This window comes from Heterodontus francisci, chromosome 43, assembly GCF_036365525.1.
Source record: "Heterodontus francisci isolate sHetFra1 chromosome 43, sHetFra1.hap1, whole genome shotgun sequence".
Classification (NCBI taxonomy): domain Eukaryota; kingdom Metazoa; phylum Chordata; class Chondrichthyes; order Heterodontiformes; family Heterodontidae; genus Heterodontus; species Heterodontus francisci.
This window is the reverse complement of record NC_090413.1, coordinates 28812691-28838440: the sequence shown is the minus strand read 5'-3', so window position 1 is coordinate 28838440 and position 25750 is coordinate 28812691. Positions and strand designations below refer to the sequence as shown.

At 43.2% G+C, this 25750-nt stretch overlaps 2 protein-coding genes across 4 annotated transcripts in view; both read left to right on the top strand.

Annotated features, from left to right (window-relative positions):
• LOC137355794 (intercellular adhesion molecule 5-like) overlaps window positions 1–2683 on the top strand; it is a 34563-nt gene extending 31880 nt beyond the window's left edge. For both annotated transcript variants that reach the window (XM_068021313.1, XM_068021314.1), the window contains exon 8: window positions 310–2683. In XM_068021313.1, coding sequence (XP_067877414.1) covers window positions 310–506 — 197 coding nt within the window. In that variant the 3' untranslated portion in view covers window positions 507–2683. The remainder of the gene's footprint in view (window positions 1–309) is intronic.
• A 6331-nt stretch (window positions 2684–9014) lies between these two features.
• LOC137355789 (intercellular adhesion molecule 5-like) overlaps window positions 9015–25750 on the top strand; it is a 41246-nt gene continuing 24510 nt past the window's right edge. The window contains exons 1-2 of one of the 2 annotated variants that reach the window (XM_068021300.1): window positions 9015–9139; window positions 10513–10788. In XM_068021300.1, coding sequence (XP_067877401.1) covers window positions 9073–9139; window positions 10513–10788 — 343 coding nt within the window. In that variant the 5' untranslated portion in view covers window positions 9015–9072. Of the gene's footprint in view, window positions 9159–10512; window positions 10789–25750 lie in introns of both variants that reach the window. The other variant, XM_068021301.1, reaches the window with a different exon arrangement.

Sequence of the window (25750 nt, the reverse complement as noted above, 5' to 3'; positions counted from 1 at the left end):
GAGGAATTGATCTCCATTACCTATATACAATTCCTTGGAGTAGTGTAAATGGGAAAAGACAGGTACCTGGGAACAGGCAGTCTATCCACTATGATAATCAGGACTGGGCTGTGGTTTGGGGACAATGAAAGGAGGTGAAGAACACAACTTGAAAATCAGACGGAAGAGCTGAATGTAACACATTTGGAAGTCCATGAAAAATTCCCATTGTTTATAACACAAATTTTAGAGATGATCAGGAGTTTTGTAATAAATATATTGCCCTGGGACTGTCAATAATTTATGTAACTTTTTTGTATGTTTTCATAGGTGAACTATGGATACTATTTTTGGTGATCGCAGGAATATTAGCAATGATCCTATTAGTTGTTGCCTTGTACAAAATATCCAGTGCCCATAAAAGAGGATTATATAAAGTATACAAAGCAAAACCAAACAACAATCCACAGATCCCCAATGGAAATGAATACCAGGAAAATGTCCCTTTGAAAAAACTTGATCCATAACCTGGTGGGATAATGACAATTACAAACAGGTTTAACCAATTAAAATGATATTACATGTCCTGATTTTGGGAAGAAATTCCAACGATGCTGTTAATATTGTTACTGAGGGACGCCACTGATTGCAATGATAAAGTCCACTCGCAGTCATTAATGCACTAACTGTAAGAACAGCTCATTGCTGACAACACTCAGTATTTTTGGACTGTTTTCAAATCAGTGTGTTTGAAATTATATTTTAATTTCCACAAACACTGGAAAGTCACCTGAACTTTGGTATCTAGTTGGGTTCAGCAGTGGTAACAATAGCAGTGCGAAAAAAACTGGCTTTCCCACTAAATGAGATGAAGGCTAATCTATTTCTGTTGTGACTGTTTGTTTTCTGGCATAAATATTGTTTCTGCAATGTATATTTTACAAACAGGTGATGTGAGACAACACCTCAGATTATAGGGGAGTCGAGGGCTATGGGGAACTGGCAGGAAAGTGGAGTTGAGGCCAAGATCAGATCAGCCATGATATTGTAAGGCAGAGCAGGCTCAAAGGGTAATATAGCCACTTATGCTCCTATTTGTTACCTTCTTATGTGCCTCCCTGAGCCCTGTAACCTGCTGAGAAATCTGCGTGCCTCCAATTCTGGTTTCTTGCACATCCTGATTTTCATCATCCTAACATTAGCGACTGTGCTTTCAGCTGCCTCGGCCCTCAGCTGAGGAATTCCCTCCCTAAAGCTCTCTGCCCCTCCACCATCCTTTGAGACTCTCCTTAAAAGCTACATCTTTGACGAAGGTTTTGGTCACTTGTGTCAGCTGCCTCAGTTGCCTCTGACTCAAAAGGTTGTGGGTTCAAGTCCCACTCCAGGACTTCACCACAAAATCAAAGCTGACAGTCCAGTGCAGTACTGAGGGATTGCTGCACTGTTGGTGGTGCCATTTTTCAGATGAGACAGTAAACCGAGACCCCATCTGCCCCCTCTGATGGACGTAAGAGATCCCTCGTACTATTTCTGAAGAAGAGCAGGGGAGTTATCGCCAGTATCCTGAACATTATTGATCCCTCAATCAACATCACAAAAAGAATTATCCTGTCATTATCACATTGTGTTTGTGGGAATTGGCTGCTGCATTTCCTAAAGTGCAACACTGATTAAACTTCAAAAGTACTTCATTGGTGGAAAACTGCTTTGGGACGTCCTGTGGTGGTGAAAGGTGCTATATAAATGCAGTTCTTTCTCTTTCCTAATATCTCCTTATGTGGATTGGTGACAAATTGGGCTGAATTTTGTAAACCAGCCGACGGTGGGGGGGGGGAGGGGTCCAGAAAATACTTCCAGAAGAGGTCCACCACGGGCCTTGATGCTGGGAAGGTCTTGCTGCATTTTACCGGTGGCAGCGAGGCCTCAGTGCGGTCCCCCTGCCACTCGACAAAGCCTCATTTAAATATTAAAATTAATTTAACTACATGCAAAAGCACTTACCTTGTCACGAAGGCCGTCCCACGCTGATATTCCGGCCAGTGGCCAGAGCTCCTATGTCTTCAGATCTTCGTTTGGAGATCCAAGGCGTGACATGGTGGGGAGGGGGGGAGGAGTGAAATATTCAGGGCGTGAGTGGGGGAAACTGTTCCTATTGGTTGTGGGGATGGTGGGAAGGGATTGAGATGCAGAGGTTCGGGGTGGGGGGGTGGAGTTCGTAATAACAAAAGGTGTTTTTTTTGAGGGGATAGGTCAATTTCTTTATTGAGTACCCAGTGGTGGGAGAGGGGATTCAAAGTTAAATTAAAATTTTATTGCCATTTTTATAGAAGTGGGACCTTTAAAAATTTAGATTTAACTGAAGGACTTGAAGCCCTTTAAAAATGTTGCCGGTGCCTGTGCGCTGATACCGGATGCTGTTGCCATGGACGGAGCACCTGCCCCCTCTATGTCATCGGGGGCGGGCCTTCTGCCTATTCCATGTTAATGAGTCACCACGCAAAATATCACGGCGGCTCCGTGGTGCTTGTCTCATGCGTGCACCGCGCACTTTTTGAAGCTCCCTGCCGATTCAGCCCATTTTGTTTGTTCACTCTCCCTTGGGAACCTTGGGAAATTTTACTACATTATAAATGGCAGTTGTTTCTACTGTACAATAATCTTTGTTATGGCATAAATATTGTTTTTATAAAGTATATTTTACAAACGGATGCCTTTTTGAACTATCGTCACTACTGTTTTCTGAGCACATACTGTGTATACTGTGACAGTTTTATTAATGTAACATCCATAGTATGAAGGTATTTTTCTGAAATCTTGCTGATATTTGTAGAGATAATTATAGATAGTGATATCACAACTCTTTTGGACAAAAAGTGCTGTTCATAGACTACTGGTGTGGTATATTTGAACAAGTAAACAGAATTTTTTTTGAAGAAAATTGTACTAAAAGAATTTGTTTTTGTAGTGAATTAAGTGCAAATGCTGGAAAAATCATCTTTTCAAACTAATGTTTGCTTTGAAAGTAATTGCTCCCTCACCTCTGCCCACAATGTACTTGTTCTCACCAAATCATTACATTCATTAATACTGTCTCCCATTCCTGCTGTTGCCTGGTACAATGTCCTGAAGTCCAAGGAACCATAAACCTGACTACACCCAGCATATAACTGGCCCACTCATCAATCACTAGACCAACTCAACCATATTTAGTTCATATTTGACTCACTTTCCTCACCTAAAACCTATTACTCGAGGATTGCCCTGAACATCAAGGATACCCCATGACTCCTTCAGCTCTCTGTATCCTGTCCCACAGAGAGTTTCACTCACCCATCCCTCTGTCCTTCCTAATCTACACTGTCTTCCTGTATTCCAACACATTGAATATTAGATGTTTAATCCCATCTTAAATCTCTCCGGAGCCTTGTCCGACCCTACCATTGCAAGGTCCTTCCGACTTGCATTCTGAATTCTTCAAATTTTCCTTTCGTATATACCACCCCTTTGCCCACAATTGATGCCAGAACTTATAAACGCCTCAATCCCACTCTCCAAAATGCTCCCTGTATCTTTCTACCTTACAAGTCTTCCTAAAACCCATCATCTCAAATAAGCTATCGGCCACCCTCCTAACTCTCTTCCATTACTCTGCGTTCATTCATTTCTGACCTCCCTCTGAGGGGCTTTGAGATGTTTTTCTACTTTGAAAATACTATATGCAAGTTGTTGTTGCTAACATTCACTTGAAGTATAAATGTAAAGTTTTTAAACTAAAAATTTCACTTTCTCTGGATGCCACTATCCATAGCTGGTTAACGGTATATCCAGTACAAAGATATGTAGTTAGAATTTGAATAAACTAAAGTTAAAATTAGTTTGACCTCCTAAAACACACTGCATGATCAAGGTGCAATTCTGCACAATGTCTGTTTTGAGAGAATGTGTGATTGAGCATCGTTTTTATCTCTGAGCTTTCAGCTGAAACCATTGCCAGCCAGAACAAACTGACAGTACAGAGCAAACTCTGATTGCCTGCAGGAAATGCGCCCCTCTGTATTATCATCATAGTGATAGAGTTTTTAACAACCAACAATGGGAGAAATGAGAACCACTGGGAGGATGCTGTAGAAAAATCTGATCATCAGACTGGACAGAGGGAGAAGTCATTGCTTTGGTGTTTTAGCAGGAACTTTGGGTATTGGGCATGTATTTTCAAATAGTTTAGTGTATTTTTTACTGCAACTAAAGTCTTGGACTTTCATCTCCAGTATCTGAGGTCTGGGTCCAAACAGGTTAAACTACAGAGCCAAGAAAATCAGAAAATGTAATTAATGAATGTAGTTATGCTTATGTGTTGCTTGTAAATAGGATGTGATAGCAATGCTTTGTAGGTATAATAGTGCATTAATCCATCTGCACCAGCTGTGGCCATGCTGCTTCCTCAATTGTTCTACTTCTACATTGAATACTCCAGCATCTAATAAAAGATCAACTACAATTGCCTCGAAATGAGTGCAAAGATCACCCGAGGCCCATTTTCTCTTTGCAAACCATTTCTGATGGTCAGCTCATTGTTATAATGATAGCTTTGGATATGTGCAGGGAAGTAGCCCTGTGCTAGGACCAGGAGGTGGCAAAACAGAAGGTAAAAAAATTCTTATCAGTTTTGGAAAGACTCAAACCACAGTTCTACCTGATCACAGGTTTTTCCAATACTGAAAGTAAAGAATAGAAAGAAGTGACAGACAAAAATGAAAGCTTGTGTATAGCTACAGACACTACTGGATTGTTGAGCAATGATCAGGAATGCAGACAGAGCAAGATAGTATTAGGCATGTACTCAACACCACATCTGATATAATCAGAACAGCAATTTGTACAGTCCCAAAGCATTTTACAAAAGGATGGGAGAAAGAAAAATTATTAATCCTCTCAATTTCCTGGCTCCTGCAATCAAAAACATAGTTATAGAGATAAATTTTGAGGAAACTTTGAAGATGAGAAACAGCATATCAAGACAAGGTTTCAGGATCCAAATTCCACAGTGCAAGGGTCAAAATGCATGCTACCTTTAGCACAAATGGTGAGTAGAGTCTGGGGGTCAACCAAAGTTAAAGGAGTAAAAGATGTGAGGAGCCTACAGAAGTAGGATTGAGTGAGATGCTGAATGGATTTTGTGACAGAAACAGCACCTGCCAAAAATGAGACATATTAATTTCATCATCATGGAACATTATTTTTGAACTGATACTGCACTTGAAATAACTTGTTTAAATAGACCACAACAGTGGCTGAAAACATGGCTGCACATTTGCATTCTAAAGGACAGTTGCAGGAAGAAGACAATGGGAGTGCCGCCCTGATTCATTTAGCCAGATGGATTTTGATCAAGCGACATTGAATGTGTAAGAGCCAGCATTCCACACCCCCACTGAGAGTGTCTGGTAAGCTTGGGGGAAATCCACAAACCTCGCAGGAGAGGCTGTTCCAAATAAGGTGCTAGTCACATGAATAACCTGCTGGCCAACTTGGTGTTATTTGAATTATGCTCTCAGAACAGTTTAAGGAAGAGACTGCAATTTGAAGACAAAAGAAAAGGAGGCTCTCTCCCTGTCTTCCCCCCTCTCTCTCTCTCTCTCTTTCTATCTCTCAAAAAAAGTTCCAGGGACCGACAGTAGTAAGATTAGATTAGATTAGAGATACAGCACTGAAACAGGCCCTTCGGCCCACCGAGTCTGTGCCGACCGTCAACCACCCATAAAGATTAATCCTACACTAATCCCATATTCCCACCAAACATCCCCACCTGTCCCTATATTTCCCTACCACCTACCTATACTAGTGACAATTTATAATGGCCAATTTACCTATCAACCTGCAAGTCTTTTTGGCTTGTGGGAGGAAACCGGAGCACCCGGAGAAAACCCACGCAGACACAGGGAGAACTTGCAAACTCCACACAGGCAATACCCGGAATTGAACCTGGGTTGCTGGAGCTGTGAGGCTGCAGTGCTAACTACTGCGCCACTGTGCTGCTTAGTAACTTAAGCTTCAAGACAAAAGACCAGTGAAACAATTTTGAAAGTGTGCACTTTACCCCAACGAGAACTGCAAGACTTAACTTCAAACAAAGACTTTACATCAAACCCAGAGCCAGTAACTGAATTCCTGCTATTACTTCAAACATTTCCCCTTCTTTCACCTCCACTGTTTCTATTTGCATATGTGTAACATGACCAGGTGAAAAAGGGGTCTACGGCTCCCCCTTTTAGGCTCTTGCTGGTTTGGCCATAACAGGGTTTAACTTTTTAAAACACTGTGTTTTAGCTTCCCTCTGTGAGTCCTTGCTCACGGTTCTCTAATTATAATGGCAAAGAAATCAGCCAGACAGGTTTTCTCAGATTTAGACAAGGAAGGTGTAAGTTTATTAACCTTAAAACTCCAATTCAGTTAAAACTTCTAAAAAATATGCAACACGGCCACGCTAGCATGCGTACGCAAGAAACACACACGTAAATAGAGACAGAGGAGGAGAAGGAAGGGGAAAGGTTTGAAGTAATAGCTGGAATTCAGTTACTGGCTCTGGGTTTGATGTAAAGTCTTTGATTGAAGTTATGTCTTGCAGTTCTCGTTGGGGCCCAGTGCACACTTTCAAACATGTTTCGCTGGTCGTCTTTCTTGAGGCTTAAGTTACTTCCGTGGCTCCCTGGAACTTTGCTTGAGAGAGAGAGACAGGGAGAGACCTTCCTTCTCTTTTGCCGTCAAATTGCAGTCTCTTACACATTCAATGTTTCTTGATCAAAATCCATCTGGCTAATTAAGTCAGGGAGGCATTCCCATTGTCTTCTTCCTGCAATTGTCTTTTAGATTACAAATATACTGCCATGTTTCCAGCCACTGTCCTTTAGAATGCAAATGTGCAGCCATGTTTTCAGACACTGTTGTCGTCTATTTAAACAAGTTATTTCAAGTCCAGTAATAGTTCAAAAATACTGTTCCATTTGATGAAATTAATCTCATTTTTGGCAGCTGTGGTTTTTTCCATAATTTGTAAAGCTGCACCCACCCAGCTGAGTGGTTAACATACAATCACACTCCTGCCATAAGTTTTCTGGATGGTGGTGTGGTTTTCAAGGATCAGGAAGTGATTGCCCTACCATGGTGATCATAAGGCTGGTTCTCTTCAGATTCTAATCAGTGGTGATCCTCAAGATGATGGTGCGGGGATGTAAGAACATAAGAAATAGAAGCAGGAGAAGACCATACGGCCCCTCGAGCCTGCTCCGCCATTCACTATGATCACGGCTGATACTTGTCCTAAAATCTGCTTTCCCACTCGCTCCCCATATCCCTTGATTCCCTGAGAGACAATAAAAGTTTCCATCTCAGCCATAAATATATTCAAAGATGGAGCATCCACAACCCTCTGCGGTAGAGAATTCCAAAGATTCACAGCCCTTTGAGTGAAGAAATTTCTCCTCATGATTGGCCCCTTTATCCCATGCCTCTGTGTTCTAGATTCCCCATCCATAGGAAACAACCTCAGTGTCTACTCTGTCAAGCTCCTGGTGATGCTGGTGCTACTGAAGGTCAAGAGGAAATGGATGGACTTTCTCTTGTTCAAGATGGTCATTACCTGGTATAATTGGAGAAGGAATGTTATCTGCCACTTGTCAGCCCAAGCCTGGACGTTATTGCCTGCCAGAAGCTGAACCTGGATAGGGTTCCCAATATCAAAGGGGTTATGAATGGAGCTATAGATTGTGGAATTCTCAATGAACTGACCCAGTCCTGACCTGATGACTGAGGGAGGTAACTGATGAAGTAGTTGAAAATAATTGTACTGAGGATGTTTCCATGAAGAACACTTGCAGTGAATGACTTGGGGCTGGTGATGATTGGCAGCCAACAACCACAACCACGTTCCAAAGAAGGGTCACTGACCCGAAACGTTAACTCTGCTTCTCTTTTCATAGATGCTGCCAGACCTGCTGAGTGGTTCCAGCATTTCTTGTTTTTATTTCAGATTTCCAGCATCCGCAGTGTTTTGCTTTTATACAACCACATTCCTTTCTGTTAGGGATAACTCCAGTCACTGGAGACTTTTGCCTCTAACTCCCACTGAGTTCAGTTTTGCTCAAGCTCTTTGTTGCTATGCTCAGTGAAATGCTGCCTTGATATTGGGGGCAGCTACTCACCTCTCCCCTGGGTTATATTTATCTAGTTTTTAATCCTGTATTTAATGTCCATGAATAAGTGAGTACAACAGAATGAATATTCTCCTTTTAATTAAAAAGAACCTCCAAAGTGAACATGAGCCAACCTACTTGTCCCTGACACCATACTTCCCCTGGTGCCTAAAGGTGCTTTTATTTCTCAACTTCCAGTGCTTCTTCAAGTTGCAACTTGATGTCCAGTATCACAAGAGGTGGTTGACTGCTCCTTTGCTACAGAAACCTCATGGGACTAAGGTGGCTCTGCACTAGTAGCAGCTTATTCCTGTGAAGGTATCCCTGGAGCTTGTTCATGGACAGCCTAAAGTTTCCCCTTGCATATCACTGGCAGGATAGCTGAGGGAGAAGTCCAGAGGCTTCACATGTGTACTGTCCACGGAGATGGCAGTATCAGGCAGGACTCCTCCAATTATCACCATTCCACTGGGCGTGCCATACATATATGTGTCCCAGCTCATTAGCAGGATCAATGGTCTAGTAGTAGCTATGAGATCCTGAATGCCCTAAGACACAGCAGCCTGTATCCCAGCTGCCAGGGTGCGACAGCTGGTACACAGGCACACTCAATCCTGTCCCCTACAACCACATCGGGAACTCCTATAGCGACATCGAAAAACTTTCAAAAAGCCTGATTAATCTGCAAAATGTTAAAATGAGAGAAAAGTATTTGTGGAATCTCCTCACATTAAGTCCCAAAATGAATGTTTTAATTCCAAATAATGTCCCGGAAGGGCGATGCTCATGCAATCCTTGATAACGATCTGTAACGCAATATCTCCAAGAGGCAGCAACAGCAGTTGCAATTTCAGATTCCAGCCTGCAAACTGTGAAGATCCATTCTCTCCAAAACCCCGGAGTTATGGACTTTAGGCTGATTTCAACAGTTGGATGTATTTACTTCTCCATCTTAACTTTCAGTATGACAGGTGGGTTGAAGTAAACAAGGTAATTTCCTCTTTACATTATATTCAGGGTGGTAACAGATCTTTACGACCTTATGGTTAAACTACTGGGGTTTTTACATTTTCCTGCTCTATTTTAATTCAACATTGGGAAATATTAGTTTGGGGTTCTCTGGGTTCTTTCTCAAAAGAGACTTGAGAGGTAAAGAACTACAGGTGAGGGCGGGGACTCAACTTGTGCTAAAAATCTAAACTTGCGACTCTGGCACTTTCTGTTCTGCCCTATTGGTTTGTCTTAAATAAGTGAGCCAGCGCTTGTGAAAAACACTGGGAGCAGTGGCCATTCCTCTGTACCCTTTAGAGTAAAAACCAGACATGGATTTTAAGGCAGCAGTGCCTGCGGAGGTCCACTGCAGTGGAGAGCCCCAGCAGATCCCAGGCATGGAGCCTCCACACCCAACACCAGCTCTGGTCTGTTATTGACAACTGAAGAGGTCATTTGGCTCTTTTCTAGCATTTGAATTGAAAAAAACAAAGTTCCATGTGGGTTTCACCCCACTGGCACTTACTGCTTGTTGTTGCCATCACATTGAAACCAGCAATTCTGACAGATCTGTATGAGGCTACAATGAGTAACACAGAATTGGGCAAAACCAAAGGGTCCAGTCACCATGCTGGCACACAAAGTGCGGCAATTTCTCAGTCACCCGAAGCAGACCAGTGCCTCTGTGTTTCTGATATTCATTCCTGTCGCTCCTCCTGTGTAATGGGATTATTATTTTCAATTTACAATTTTGCTTGATAAATGTTGAGGATATTGACCTCCTTGCCCATTCTGCAGTTAACCTCCTCTAAGCGAGGTCCTGCACCAGAGGAATTATCTTGTCCATCACTGCATCTGGCCGGGACACAGCACTAATTTCTGAAATGGCTAAATGCGAAGATAGTAAGCCAGAAAGATAACTATAAATTGGCTAAAGGGCTCTCTTTATCTGAACCTATCTTGCAAACATTCCCAATCTACTGCTTTCCCTTCTATGTTGCGGTCATGGTTAGCTCATTATTTGGTCTTTCTAATGCCTGCTTATCCAACCCAAGGCTGAGTTGATACTTCTTTCATTTACAGTTCTTTACACATATACTGGAAGTTTAAAATTTATTAACGGGCAACCACACATTTATTAACTTCCACTTTTTGAAAGCAGTTCGTGGATTTGAATTTTTAGCCTCCTGTATGGTTTTTTGAGCTTCCAGTTTTAATTTCCATCAGTTTTTCCACTATAAAAGTGCCCAGATACAAAATGAAAGTGTGCAGTTACTGTGGGGAGTTAATCATGAGTTCTGCAATTAAAAGGATTTCCTTTTCCTGAATCTATTCTGTTTTGTTTCCTTGGCAGCAAGTGTAACTGGATTTGAGATTTGGATTGACACAAACCCCTCAGCTGTGGAATTTGGAGATTCTTTAGAGGTGAACTGCAGTACATCATGTGCAGAACCGATAATGACTGTGGAATATAAATCAGGGATACATCCGAACAGAAGAAATGGCACTAACTGGTCCACAGACTATTTCCCAAGTATGCAGAAATGGGATTTTGCAGCACCATGCAGTGTAATCTGTAAATCAGACGGTTATCAGCTGAAGGAGGAAAAAAAGGTGGTCACAGTATACAGTAAGTGAAAACTCTTGACCCAACATATTTGATTATCTGACATAAAAGGAAAGTGGAGCCAGGGAAAAGTGTTTAAGGATAACCAGAATGTGTCTGATTTAGGGTAGCCTGGCGCTGGTGAAATACTGAACTGTGTGCAGAGTGGTGTAAAATAGATTAACACTCAGACACAGTTTGATCCTGAACTCAGCTGGTTTATTGGATAGTCATTGAATGAAAGTGAGTCATCAATTGTGTAACATTGAGTAGGCCTTAGAATCTTTTAAGTAAAGGTAGTGAAACCTTTTGGAAACCCAAGCGTCTGATCAGTGTTTGAAGAAGCAACATTTTTACTTTGTCCTGCATTTGTTCATCTGCCATGTACAAATACAAACTGCCTTCATTTCATAGGCAGAGGTCACCTTGGGATGTTGATGCTTTCACAGAATAGCAGTCGATCTGTCCTCAGATCTGCTTCAGTTTGATGGGAATTGAGTAATTGTTACTCCAGAAGGAGCAACATTCCTGCAGTCCGAGCACATCCAGTCATGAATGGTGGTCAACAATTAAATAATTAATGGGAGGAGGAGTTTCAACAAACATCCCCATTCTCAATGATGGTGAAGTGTTTGCGAACATCTTCGGCCAAAGTGCTGAGTTAATGATCCATCGCAGCCTCCTTGTGACGGTCCCATGATCACAGATGCCAATATTCAGCCAAAGCAATGCGGTTCGCTCCACGTGACATCAACAAACAGCTGAAGGCACAGGATACAGCAAAGGATACAACCCAGCTGCAGTGCTGAAGACTTGTGCTTCAGAATTAGCCACACCCCTAGCCAAGTTGTTCCAGTACAATTTCAGTTTCAGTACAGCATGGACCCGACTATGTGGAAAATTGCCTGGATATGCCCCATCCACAAAAAGCAGGACAAATCTTCTACAGCCTATTACCTCCCCAGCAGTCTACTCTCAATCATCAACAAAATGATGGAAGGTGTCATCAACAGGGCTATCAAGTGGCAATTACTCAGCAATAACCCGCTCACCGATGATCAGTTTGGGTTCCACCAGGACCACTTAGATTCAGACCTCATTACAGCCTTGGACCAAACATGGACAAAAGAGCTGAATTCCAGACAGTGACTGCCCTTGACATCAAGGTAGCATTTGTCTAGATGTGGCATCAAGGAGCCCAGTAAAATTGAAGTCAATGAGAATCAGGGGGAAATTCTCTACTGTCTGGAGTCATATCTAACACAAAGGAAAATGGTTGTGGCTGTTGGAGGACAATCATCTTAGCTCCAGGACATTGCTGCAGGAGTTCCTCAGGAAAGTGCCCTAACCAACCATCTTCAGCTGCTTCATCAATGATAGTGCAAGAGTCCCCTGCTATGATCTCACTCGCTAATCGATTTTGGTTACCGGTGAGGGTGATGGTTCCTCGAAGGAGTGCAGTCAAATCCAAATTTGTGGCACCACAGGTGGCTCAGTTGCACTGGAAGGGTGGAAGAGAAGTTGAAGAGCTGTAGAGATAGGGAATTCCTTAGTTAGAGGAACAGACAGGCGTTTCTGCGGCAGTAAACGTGACTCCAGGATGGTGTGCTGCCTCCCTGGTGCCAGGGTCAAGGATGTCACAGAGAGGCTGCAGGACATTCTTCTGGGGGAGGGTGAACAGCTAGAGGTCTTGGTCCACATCAAGATGCTGAGGACATCGTGGATAGCACATTTAGCAAGGTGGTCACACAGCAGGTAATGGCTGCAGAGGCAGAAAAGGGATGGGTGACCACCAGGAGGAGTAGTAGGCGCAGACAGGTAGTGCAGGGGTCCCCTGTGCCCATCCCTTTCTCAAACAGATACACCGCTTTGGATACAGTTGGGGGGGGGATGGCCTCCCAGGGGAAAGCAGCAACAGCAAAATTTGTGGCACCATGGATGGCTCTGCTGCACAAGAGGGGGTGAAAAAGAGTGGGAGAGCCATACTGATAGGGGATTCAATTGTAAGGGGAACAGACAGGCGTTTCTGTGGCCGCAAACGAGACTCCAGGATGCTATGTTGCCTCCCTGGTGTTAGGGTCAAGGATGTCTTGGAGCGGCTGCAGGACATTCTGAAGAGAAAGGGTGAACAGTCATAGGTCATGGTACACATTGGTGCCAACCACATCGGTAGAAAGAGGGTTGAGGTCCTGCAACAAGAATTTAGGGAGCTAGGTAGAAGATTAAAAAGCAGGACCACAAAGGTTGTAATCTCTGGATTACTCCCAGTGCCACGTGCTAGTGAGTACAGGAATAGGAGGATAGAGCAGATGAATGCGTGGCTGAGGAGGTGGTGCAGGAGGGAGGGCTTTAGTTTGATGCACAGTCAAATATAGAAGAGAAACTGAGTCAATTTCGAAGGCAGAGTAAATACAGACCTGTTTATGCACAAGTGAAAAATGCAAGGCTAGATTTAATCTATTTTAATGCAAGGAGTCTTAGTAGTAAGGCAGATGAATTGAGGGCATTGATTAGCACATGGCATTATGATATTATTGCTATCACAGAGACATGGTTGAGGGAGGGGCAGGACTGGCAGCTGAATATTCCAGGGTATAGAATCTTCAGGCATGACAGGGGAGGGGGTAAAAGGAGGTGGCATTACACTGTTGATCAAGGAGTCAATTACTGCAGTAAGGAGGGATGATATCTTAAAAGGTTCCTCAAATGAGGCCATATGGGTAGAATTTAAAAACAAAAAGGGGGCAATCACTTGGCTGGGAGTGTACTACAGGCTGCCAAACAGTCAGGGAGAAATAGAGGAGCAGATATGTAGGAAAATCACAGAGAGGTAGAAAGCCCTACAAGAGAAGGGGCAGTACGGGGATAGTGACCATAACTCTGTAAGATTTAAGGTAGTTATGGAAAAGGACAAAGATGGACCAGAAATAAAGGTACTGAATTGGGGGAAGGCCGATTTTAAGATGATAAAACAGGATCTGGCTAAAGTGGACTGGGAGCAGCTACTTGTAGGAAAGTCTACATCAGATCAGTGGGAGTCATTCAAAGAGGAAATAGTGAGAGTACAGAGCCAACATGTACCCATTAAGGTGAAGGGTAGGACCAACAAGTCCAGGGAACCCTGGATGTCAAGGGATTTAGAGGATTGGATCAGGAAAAAAAAAGGAGGCGTATGGCAGATTCAGAGTGCTGAAAACAGCGGAAGCACTAGAGGAGTAAAGAAAGTGTAGGGGGGGTACTTAAAAAAGTAATTAGGAGAGCGAAGAGGGGACATGAAAAAACACTGACGGGAAAGATAAAGGAAAATCCCAAGGTGTTTTCTAAGTATATTAAGGGCAAGAGGATAACAGGGAAAGAGTAGGGCCTATTAGGGACCAACATGGCGATCTGTGTGTGGAGCCGGAGGACATAGGTTGAGGTTTTAAATGATTACTTTTCATCTGTGTTCACTATGGAGAAGGACGATGTAGGTGTAGAGATCAGGGAGGGGGATTGTGATATACTTGAACATGTTAGCATTGAAAGGGAGGAAGTATTAGCTGTTTTAGCGGGCTTAAAAGTGGATAAATCCCCAGGCCCAGATGAGATGTATCCCAGACTGTTATGTGAGGCAAGGGAGGAGATTGCAGGGGCTCTGACACAAATTTTCAAATCCTCTCTGGCCACAGGAGAGGTACCAGAGGATTGGAGGACAGCAAATGTGGTACCATTATTTAAGAAGGGTAGTAGGGATAAACCAGGTAATTACAGGCCAGTGAGTCTAATATCAGTGGTTGGGAAACTATTGGAAAAAATTCTGACGGACAGGATTAATCTCCCCTTGGAGAGGAAGGGATTAATCAGGGATAGTCAGCATGGCTTTGTCGGGGGAGATTGTGTCTAACTTGATCGAGTTTTTCAAGGCAGTGACGAGATGTGTAGATGAGAGTAAAGCTGTTGATGTAGTCTACATGGACTTCAGTAAGGCTTTTGAGAAGGTCCCACATGGGAGATTCGATAAGAATGTAAAAGCCCATGGGATTCAGGGCAATTTGGGTCCAAAATTGGCTTAGTGGCAGAAGGCAGAGGGTGATGGGCGAGGGTTGTTTTTGCGAGTGGAAGCCTGTGACCAGTGGTGTACTGCAGGGATCGGTGCTGGGACACTTGCTGTTCGTAGTGTACATTCATGATTTAGACATGAATATAGGAGGTATGATCAGTAAGTTTGCAGATGACACGAAAATTGGTGGTGTTGTAAATAATGAGGAGGAAAGCCTTAGATTACACGACAATATAGATGGGCAGGGCTGGGGCAAATGGAATTTAATCCTGAGAGGTGTGAGGTGATGCATTTTGGGAGGACTAACAAGGCAAGGGAATATACAATGGATGGTAGGACCCTAGGAAGTACAGAGGGTCAGAGGTTCCTTCGTGTATTTCTCAGTAGATCACTGAAGGCAGCAACCTAAGGTTAGGAAGGCATATGGGATACTCGCCTTTATTAGCCGAGGTATAGAATATAAGAGCAGGGAGGTTATGATGGAGCTGTATAAAATGCTAGTTAGGCCACAGCTGGAGTACTGTGTACAGTTCTGGGCACCACACTATAGGAAGGATGTGATTGCACTGGAGAGGGTGCAGAGGAGATTCACCAGGATGTTGCCTGTGCTGGAGCATTTCAGCTATGAAGAGAGACTGAAAAGGCTAGGGTTGTTTTCCTTAGAGCAGAGAAGGCATGGGGAGATATGACTGAGGTATACAAAACTATAAGGGGCATTGATAGGTTAGATCAGAAGAAACTTTTTCCCTTAATGGAGGGGTCAACAACCAGGGGGCATAGATTTAAGGTAAGGTTCAGGAGGCTTAGAGGGGATTTGAGGAAAATATTTTACACCCAGAGGGTGGTTGGAATCTGGAACAAACTGCCTGAAGAGGTGGTAGAGGCAGGAACCCTCACAACATTTAAGAAGTATTTAGATGAGCACTTGAAACACCATAGCATCCAAGGCTACAGGCCAATTGTGGAAAATGGGATTAGAATAGATAGGCTTGATGGCCGGCGCGGACACGGTGGGCCGAAGGGCCTGTTACTGTGCTGTATAACTCTATGACTGTATCACCTGCTGAGTATTTTCAGCACTTTCTGTCTTTATATCAAGTTTGCACTTGTTCAGCGGCTGAGTAAGATTCTGTTATAGGCATGCTTACATTTGGTTTTCTAGTGTGCAGTTATGATTTCTATTCACAAAAGGGATCTGAGTGAGCCTGAAACTATGGACAAATTTCACTGATCAGTGGCTTTTAAGCTGGTTCCTTGGGTTGTTGTAGTAAGCATACTTGATGCTTTGGAGACCTCCAGAGTAGTTACAAGTGAACGAGCTAAATTTTAATTCTTGGGAGGAATGTGTCAGACACGTTCTGCCTTTATAAAAGATTATGGAACATTGTAAGTACTTGGGAACCTTGCTCTTTCAATGATTTCTTAAGGCTTCTGATTCTGTGTCTCATTTGGGCCTCTGAAAGAAGATAAAAAGTATTGATGCACACAAGCAAATCTTAATTTACCTGGCATGTGTACTCCAGTTGTAAGATCTGTGTAAGAGCAACTGTACTAATCTTACTGCTACAGATTTATGAGTTCTGCACTAGATACTCACAGATTCAGCATCACCAGTTTCTCCTGTAATCAGACCTCACATCCATTACGATCTGAAGTGTACCTTCCTTTTCCAATGTATAGTAAAATATGCCCTGGGGCCATAACATGGACACCTTGTTGCGTGTGCTGAATACAACAACAGTACACATGCTTACATGTGTTCTCCCAGCTTTTATGGAAGGTGGATTGAAAAGGATTCCAGCAAAATTAAGGTGGAAGTGAGAAAACTGGTATATTTTACATGAAATATGTGAATGAGCAGAATACAGCTTTTATAGCTGAAAGGCTCATCCATGTCTTTGTTACCTCTGGACTTGACTATTCCAATCATCTCCTCCCATCTTCCAACTGTTACGACTGAGGTGGGAGGAGTGCACTGTTAATTCAGTCCCTTCCAGAAGGTCACACACACACACACTGTCTAACAACCAAAATGCTTAATGAGCTTTTTTTCTGCCCATCCAGGTGTGCTCTGCCTGCTACTGGGCTTGTCCAATCAAAGGAGTGCTTGTCACTTTTCTGCCCCTGTTGCCAGGGCTTCTGCGCTAAGCCTAACGCGAGCCATGTGACAAACAGCAACACTGTTGGAAATCTGGCTCCCTCAGACCCCTTGATGGCTTCCTTTTGAAAACAAAAAAATCTGTCCACATTTATTCAGCTTAACCATAAATTCCTTTTAAAATATTTTAAACAAAGAACAGAATCACTTTCATAACACAACCTACTTAAACTTGAAAGCATCCAAAACTCTACTGCCCGATCCTAACTCATACCAAGACCAATTCACCTAGCACCCTTATGCTCGCTGACCTATATTCACTCCCATTCCAGCAATGCCTCGATATTGGAATTCTCATCCTTGTTTTTTAAATGCCTCCATGGCCTCGCCACTCCCTGGGCTGTATTTTGTTCCCCCCTAGGCATTTGGGTCCGTGGCGGGGGGGAGGCCTGAAGGTGCCTTCAGGAGATGGCCACCATGCACCCCAATGCTGGGAGGGCCTGGCCCGATATTGCTGGCTGTGGCAAGGCCTCTTGGCAGCCCCCCTGCCGCTCGGTGACAGGACCTCCATTTGAATATTTAAATAAATTAAAATTAATGAATTAATGATACACCGCTGCCTGATCTCCCGCTGTGATCTTCAGCCGGTGGCCAGCACTCCTGCGCCTTTGGATCCCCGTCTGGGGAAACGAGGCGCCACACTGTGGGGGGAGGAGGTAATTTTATCAGTGCAGGAGTGGGGCGAATGGGGTCAAAGTAACATCATGGATGTAGGGGGATGGTGGGAAGAGTTGGAGATTAAAGTTTGTGTAGTTGTGGGGGGGAAGGTCAGATAGACAAGGTAAGTATTTTGGGGGGAGGAAAGGGCAAATAATTAATTTTATTGCTTTTTGGGGTGGGAGAGGGGAAGAAGAAATGTCTTCATTTTAAAAAACCTACCGTACCTTGACATATTTAAACTTCCCGGTAGGGATGAATTCCCTGTAAGGCAGTGGCTGCGCACAGGTAGCTGACGCCATTGCCGCGGACAGGAAGCCAGTCCTCTCCATGTGATTGGGTGGGGGGTGGGTGGCGAGCAGCCTGCCCTGGCTATGTAAATGACCTCAGCGGCAGGCACAGAAGATTCATCCCTCTATTTCTGTAGCCTCCTCCGGCCCAACAACCTTTCAATATCTCTGAGCTCCTTCAATTCTGACCTCTTGCGCTTTTAATCGCTCCGCCATTGGCGACCATGCCTTCAGCTTCCTGTCCCTAATATCTGGAATCGCTCCTTTTAAGATGCTCCTTAAAACCGACTTCTTTGTCCAAGCCTTCTGATGAGACGTTAAACCGAGGCCTCATCTACTTGGTCAGGTGAATGTAAAAGATCTAATGGCACTAGAAGCCTGCTTTCATACCAGCAGAGCACTTACCGTGTGTGTCCGGTCCGATCCAACCCGACTCGATCTGGACTTGGCCCAACCTGACCCGAGCCCGAAAGCCGGCCCTGGAAGATGGGCCCAACCCGACCCGAACCCGACGCGTGTCATCAGGTCCATTCGGGTTTGGGTCAGGTAGCAGGCCTCTACATGGCACTACTTTGAAGAAGAGCAGGGCAGTTCTCCCCGGTGTCCTGGCCAATATTTATCCCTCAATCAACATCACAAAAACAGATTATCTGGTCACTATCACATTGCTGTTTGTGAGAGTTTTCTGTGCCCATACTGGCTGCTGCATTTCCTGCATTACAATAGTGACTACACTTCTAAAGGTACTTTGTTGGCTGAAAAACGCTTTGAGACATGGTCATGTAGGGCACTATATAAATGCAAGTCTTTTTTTCTTTACGGTCATCTGTCCTCATATCTTCTTATGTAGCTTGGTGTCAAATTTGTTTGATAACGCTTCTGTAAAGGACCTAGGGATGTTTTACTATGTTAAAGGCACTATATAAATGCAAATTGTTGTTTACAAACTGTATTCTCCCACTTATTGATTTATATCCATATCTGGAAGTCCTGTTGGGTGTCAACTTCAATCCTTTAGGACTGCACTAACACTGAGTGCAGGGCAATCTGCACTTTCTCTTCTATTCAGTGATTGCAATGTCTGAATACAAGTGAAGTTTGTGCTGTCGAAGATGTATTTACACAGTTCCATTTCATGGTTTAAGACTTTTAAGCAAGCAGCACAAGCTCCTCCTCTGGATCCAAAATCAAACAGGGCAGCGGATTTCTGCAAAAAGTGGGAATGCTAATAGGTAGAGAGGACTCTAGCCAACACAAACCTATCCTGGGTATCCGGGAGCAGGAGTAGCCTCATTGTACACCAGACTCTTTGCAGAAGCTCTCTATATAAGGATCTTGATTAAGGAGTTTAGAAGATGTATGCCTGGTATGTGGTGCTGGATTTGTATAGCAAATGTAACTCCTTTATTCAAAAAGGGAGGGAGACAGAAATCAGGAAATTACAGGCCAGTTAGCTTCACATCTGTCTTAGGGAAAATGTTGGAAGCTATTATTAAAGACGTTATAGCAGGGCACTTAGAAAAATTCAAGGTAATCAGGCAGAGCAACATGGTTTTGTGAAAGGGAAATCATGTTTAACCAATTTATTGGAGTTCTTTGAGGGAGTTACAAGTGCTGTGGATAAAGGGGAACCGGTGGACGTATTGTACGTAGATTTCCAGAAGGCATTTGATAAGGTGTCACATCAAAGGTTATTGCAGAAAATAAAAGCTCATGGTGTAGGGGGTAACATATTGGCATGGATAGAAGATTGGATAGCTAACAGGAAACAGAGAGTAGGCATAAATGGGCCATTTTCTGGTTGGCAAGATGTAACAAGTGCTGTGCCACAGGGATCTGTTCTGGAGCCTTAACGTTTTACAATTTATATAAATGGCTTAGATGAAGGGACTGAAGGTATGGATGCTAAATTGCTGATGACACAAAGATAGGTAGGAAAGTAACTTGTGAAGAGGACATAAGGGGGCTTCAAAGAGATATAGATAGGTTGAGTGAATGGGCAAAGAGCTGGCAAATGGAGTATCATGTGGGAAGTGTGAAACTGTCCACTTTGGCAGCAAGAATAAAAAAGGATATAATCTAAATGGTGAGAGATTGCAGAGCTCTGAGATGCAGAGGAATCTGGGTGTTCTAGTGCATGGCTCGCAAAAGGTTAGTATGCAGGTTCAGCAAGTAATTCAGAATGTTAATAGGATGTTATCATTTATTGCGAGGGGAATTGAATACAAACGTAGGGAGATTATGCTTCAGCTATAAAGGGCATTGGTGAGACCACATCTGGAGTACTGTGTACAATTATGGTCTCCTTATTTAAGGAAGGATGTAAATGCGTTGGAAACATTACAGAGAAGGTTTACTAGACTAATACCTGGAATGGGTGGGCTGTCTTGCAAGGAAAGATTGGACAGGCTAGACATGTATCCAGTGGAATTTAGAAGAGTAAGAGGCGACTTGATTGAAACATTTAAGATCCTGAGGGGTCTTGACAGGGTGAATGTGGAAAAGATGTTTCCCCTTGTGGGAGAATGTAGAACTAGGGGTCACTGTTTAAAAATAAGGGGTCGCCCATTTAAGACAGAGATGAGGAGAATATTTTTCTCTGAGGGTCGTGAGTCTTTGGAATTCTCTTCCTCAAAAGGCGGTGGAAGCAGAGTCTTTGAATATTTTTAAGACAGAGGTAGATAGATTCTTGATAAGCAAGGGGGTGGAAGGTAGGTGGAAATGTGGAGTAATCAGTTCAGCCATGAACTTATTGAATGGTGGAGCGGGCTCGAAGGGCCGAGTGGCCTACTCCTGCTCCTAATTCGTATGTTCGTATTTGTGCATCTTGAACATTAAGATGGCTGGTTTGCCACAAGCAGCCCTAGATAGGTCCTTTCACATTGCTGGAAGTAATTGTCAAATGTGTTGCTGATTTGAAGCTCTCAGACTTACATAAAAACTAGGAGCAGGAGTAGGCAATTCAGCCCCTCGAGTCTGCTCCGCCATTCAATATGATCATGGCTGATCTCATCTTGGTCTCAACTCCACTTTCCTGCCCGTTGTCCATAGCCCTTCAACCCATTATTAGTTAAAAATCTGTCTATCTCTTCCTTAAATTTACTCAAAGTCCCGGCATCCACCACACACTGGGGTAGTGAATTCCACAGACTCACGACCCTTTGAGAGAAGTAATTTCTCCTCATCTCTGTTTTAAATCTGCTACCCTTTATCCTAAAACTATGACCTCTCATTCTAGATTTCCCCACAAGAGGAAACATCCTCTCTGCATCTACTTCGTCAATCCCCTTAATCATCTTATATACCTCAATTAGATCTCCTCTCATTCTTCTAAACTCTAGAGAGTAAAGGCCTAAACTGCTCAATCTCGCTTCATAAAACAAACCCCTCATTTCTGGAATCAATCTAGTGAACCTCCTCTGAACTGCCTCCAATGCAACTACATCCCTCCTCAAGTAAGGGGACCAAAGCTGTACGCAATACTCCAGGTGCGGTCTCACTAATGCCTTGTACAGTTGCAGCAGCACTTCCTTACTTTTATATTCTATTCCTTCAGCAATAAATCCCAAAGTTCCATTTGCCTTCCTTATTACCTGCTGTACCTGCATACTAGTTTTCTGCTATTCATGCACGAGGACACACAGATCCCTCTGCACTGAAGCACACTGAAGTTTCTCTCCATTTAGATAATAATTTGCCTTTCTATTCTTCCGACCAAAATGGATAACTTCACACTTATCCACGTTAAACTCCATCTGCCAAATTTTTGCCCATTCACCAAACTCTCTATATTCATTTGTAAATTACTTATTTCTTTATTGCAACTTACTATCCCACCTATTTTAGTGTCATCTGCAAATTCGGCTATAGTACCTTCTGTCACTGCATCCAAGTCATTAATATAGATTGTAAATAGTTGGGGCCCGAGGACCGAAGCCTGTGGCACTCCACTAGTTACATCTTGACAACCAGAAAAAGACCCATTTATCCCGACTCTCTGTTTTCTGTTGGTTAGCCAATCCTCTATCCAAGCTAATAAATTGCCCCTAACCCCATGTGATCTTACCTTGTGTATTAACCTTTTGTGTGGCACCTTATCAAATGCCTTCTGGAAGTCCAGATATACTACATCTACAGGATCCCCATTATCCACTTTGCTTGTTACAGCTTCGAAGAACTCTAGCAAATTAGTCAAACATGATTTACCCTTCATAAAACCATGCTGACTCTGATGGATTGCATTTTGACTTTCTAAATGTCCTGTTATTACTTCCTTAATAATGGATTCTAACAATTTCTCAACAACAGATGTTAAACTAACTGGTCCATAGTTTCCTACTTTCTGCCTCCTTCCCTTTTTGAATAAGGGCATTATATTAGCATTTTTCCAATCCACTGGAACCTTTCCCGCATCCAGGGAATTTTGGAATATTATACCCAATGGATCCACTATCTCTGCCACTTCTTTTAAGACCCTAGGATGTAGGCCATCAGGCCCTTGGGACTTGTCTGCCTTCAATCCCAATAGTTTGCTCAGTGCTTTTTCCCTAGTGATGATGATTTTTCTAAGTTCCTCCTTTTCTATAACCTCTGCATTACCTGTTACTATTGGGATGGTACTAGTGTCCTCCACCATGAAATACTGATTTAGTGTCTCCGCCAATTCTGTGTTCCCCTCTATTAACTCCCCAGTCTCATCCTCCAAGTGACCAACATTCACTTTAGCTACTCTCTTCCCTTTTATATACTTATGGAAGCTTTTGCTATCCGTTTTTATATTTTGCACGAGTTTTCTTTCATAATTTACCTTTGCTCTTTTTATTACGTTTTTAGTAACCCTTTGTTGATCTTTAAAAGTTTCCCAATCTTCCAGCCTGCCACTGGCCTTTGCAATATGGTAGGCCTTTGTTTTTGTCTTTATGTTATCCTAAACTTCCTTGCTTAGCCATGGATGTTTTTTCCCTCTCTTACAATCTTTCTTCCTCTCTGGATATATTTTAGTTGGGAGGAATTGAATATCTCCTTAAACATCTGCCACTGCTCATCAACTGTCCTACCTTTTAGTTTTTCTGCCCAGTCCACAAGGCCCAAATCTGTCCTCATGCCTATGTAATTACCTTTGTTTTACTCCATAACGCTAATGTGGGACTCCAGTTTCTCGCCCTCAAACTGAATTTGAAATTCTAGCATGCTATGATCACTCGTCCGTAAAGGATCCTTAACTATGAGATCAGTAATTAATCCCACCTCATTACACAATACCAAATCTAGAATCGTCTGCTCCCTGGTTGGTTCCACAACATATTGCTCCAACCATCTCTAATACATTCAATGAACTCTCCCTCAAGGCCACCCTTGCCAATTTGATTAATCCAGTCTATATACATATTAAAATCACCCATGATTATTGCCGTACCTTTCTTATAAGCCCCCAGTATTTCCTGGTTTATACTGTGCCCGACTGCAGAACTACTGTTTGGGGACCTATAGATTACTCCCACTAGGGACCTCTTTCCTTTGCTATTTCTTATTTCTACCCAGACTGATTCTACGTCTTGATCTCCAGTGCCTGTATCATTTCTCACTACAGCACTGATCTCTTCCTTTACTAACAAAGCTACACCATCCTCCTTTTCCTTCCTGCCTATCCTTCCGAAATTCTGAGTACCCTTGGATATTCGATTCCCAAACCTGCTTTCTCTGCAACCACCTCTCAGTAATCGCCACTATGTCATAGCCAATCATCTCTCTTTGCACTGTTAACTGATTTATTCCGAAAGCTTCGTGCATTCAGCTACAAAGCCTTTAACTTTGTTGTATTATCAAATTTCCCTATTCTTGTACAATTCCTTGGTGCAATATGACGTTCACACGTTCTGTCCCTTCCTTTTATTTTCTGGTAACAATCAGCCTCATCACTAACCTGCACTCCTACCTTCTTCTTTAACTTTGACTTCCTAATTTTCCATGCAATTGAACCCTCCCCCCCCACTACTATTTAGTTTAAAGCCCTATCTACAGCCCTAGTTATGCGATTCGCCAGGACTGGTCCCAGCATGATTCAGGTGGAGCCTGTCCCATCAGAACAGCTCCCTCCTTCCCCAGTACTGGTGCCAATGTCCCATGAATTCGTACCCATTTCTCCCACACCAATCTTTGAGCCACGCATTTACCTGTTCCAATTAACTCGTGGCTCGGGTAGTAATCCGGAGATTATTACCTTTTTGGTTCTGCTTTTTAATTTAACCCCGAGCTACTCATATTCCCTCAGCAGGACCTCTATCCTCGTTCTACCTATATCATTGGTACATATGTGGACCACAACAACTGGATCTTTCCCCTCCCACTCCAAGTTCCTCTGCAGCCCAGATGACACATCCTGAACCCTGGCACCAGGTAGGCAACACAGCCTTCGGAACTCTCGATTTTGGCCACAGAGAACAGTGTCTATGCCCCTAACTATACTAACCCCGATTACAACTACATTTCTCTTTTCTCCCCCCACTTGAATGGCTCCCTGTACCACGGTGCTCTGGTCAGTTTGCTCATCCTCCCTACAGTCCCTGCTCTCGTCCACACAGGAGGCAAGAATCTTGTACCTGTTGGACAAGAGCTGAGGCTCCTGCAACACTATCTCCTGGATCCCTCTACCTGCCTCACTCATAGTCACACCCTCCTATCCCTGACCACTGGCCGAATTCAAGGTAGTTAATCTAAGAGGTGTGACTGTCTCCAGAAACACAGTCTCCAGGTAACTCTCCCCCTCCCTGATGTGTCACAGTGTCTGAAGCACAAACTCCGGCTCATCAAATCTGAGTCGGAGTTCCTCGAGCAACCAACACTTGCTACAGATGTGGTCACTAGGAAACACAATGGGGTCCACCAACTCCCATATCATGCAGGTACAACACATTGTCTGGCCCTGCATCTCTATTTTATTTAATTAGATTTTAATTTGTTTTTTTAAATTTCTGACCAGTCTTTCGTTTTTTAATCCACTTTAGTATTTAGTTTATATACGAATAAATCATTCAAGTCTTACTCTATATTTGATTTCAATTAAATTAAAAGCTTGCCTGAATACTGATCCCAGCTGCTTTCTGTTTCCCTGCTCTCACTGTTGAATGTGACGTTACTCTGATGTCACTTTTTGATTTTTTCTTTCCCCCTGGCTCTGCTCCCGCTGTGTTTTCTCTCTCTCTCTCTCTCTCTCTCTCTCCAGTCTCCGAGTTCTTGGCACGCTTTTTAAAGCTCTGCTGCCGCTGTGTTTTTCTCTCTCTCTCATAGGAACATAGGAACAGGAGTAGACCATTCAGCCCCTCAAGCCTGTCCCGCCATTCAATGAGATCATGGCTGATCCGCAGCCTAGCTCCATAGACCTGCCTTTGGCCCATATCCCTTAATATCTTTGCTTAACAAAAATCTATCTATCTCAGTTTTAAAATTAATAACTGTTCTAGCTTCAACTGCTGTTTGTGGGAGAGAGTTCCAAACCTCTACCACCCTTTGCATGAAGAAGTGCTTCCTAACATCTCTCCTGAATGGTCTGGTCCTAATTATTAGATTATGCCCCCTAGTGTTAGAATTTCCAACCAGTGGAAATAGTTTATCTTTATCTAGCCTGTCTTTTCCTGTTAATATCTTGAAGACTTCGATCAGATCACCCCTTAACCTTCCAAATTCTAGCAAAAACAGGCCTAATTTGTGTAATCTCTCAAAGAACAAAGAACAAAGAAAATTACAGCACAGGAGCAGTCCCTTCGGCCCTCCAAGTCTGCGCCGATCCAGATCCTCCATCTAAACCTGTCGCCTATTTTCTAAGGGTCTGTATTTTTTTGCTTC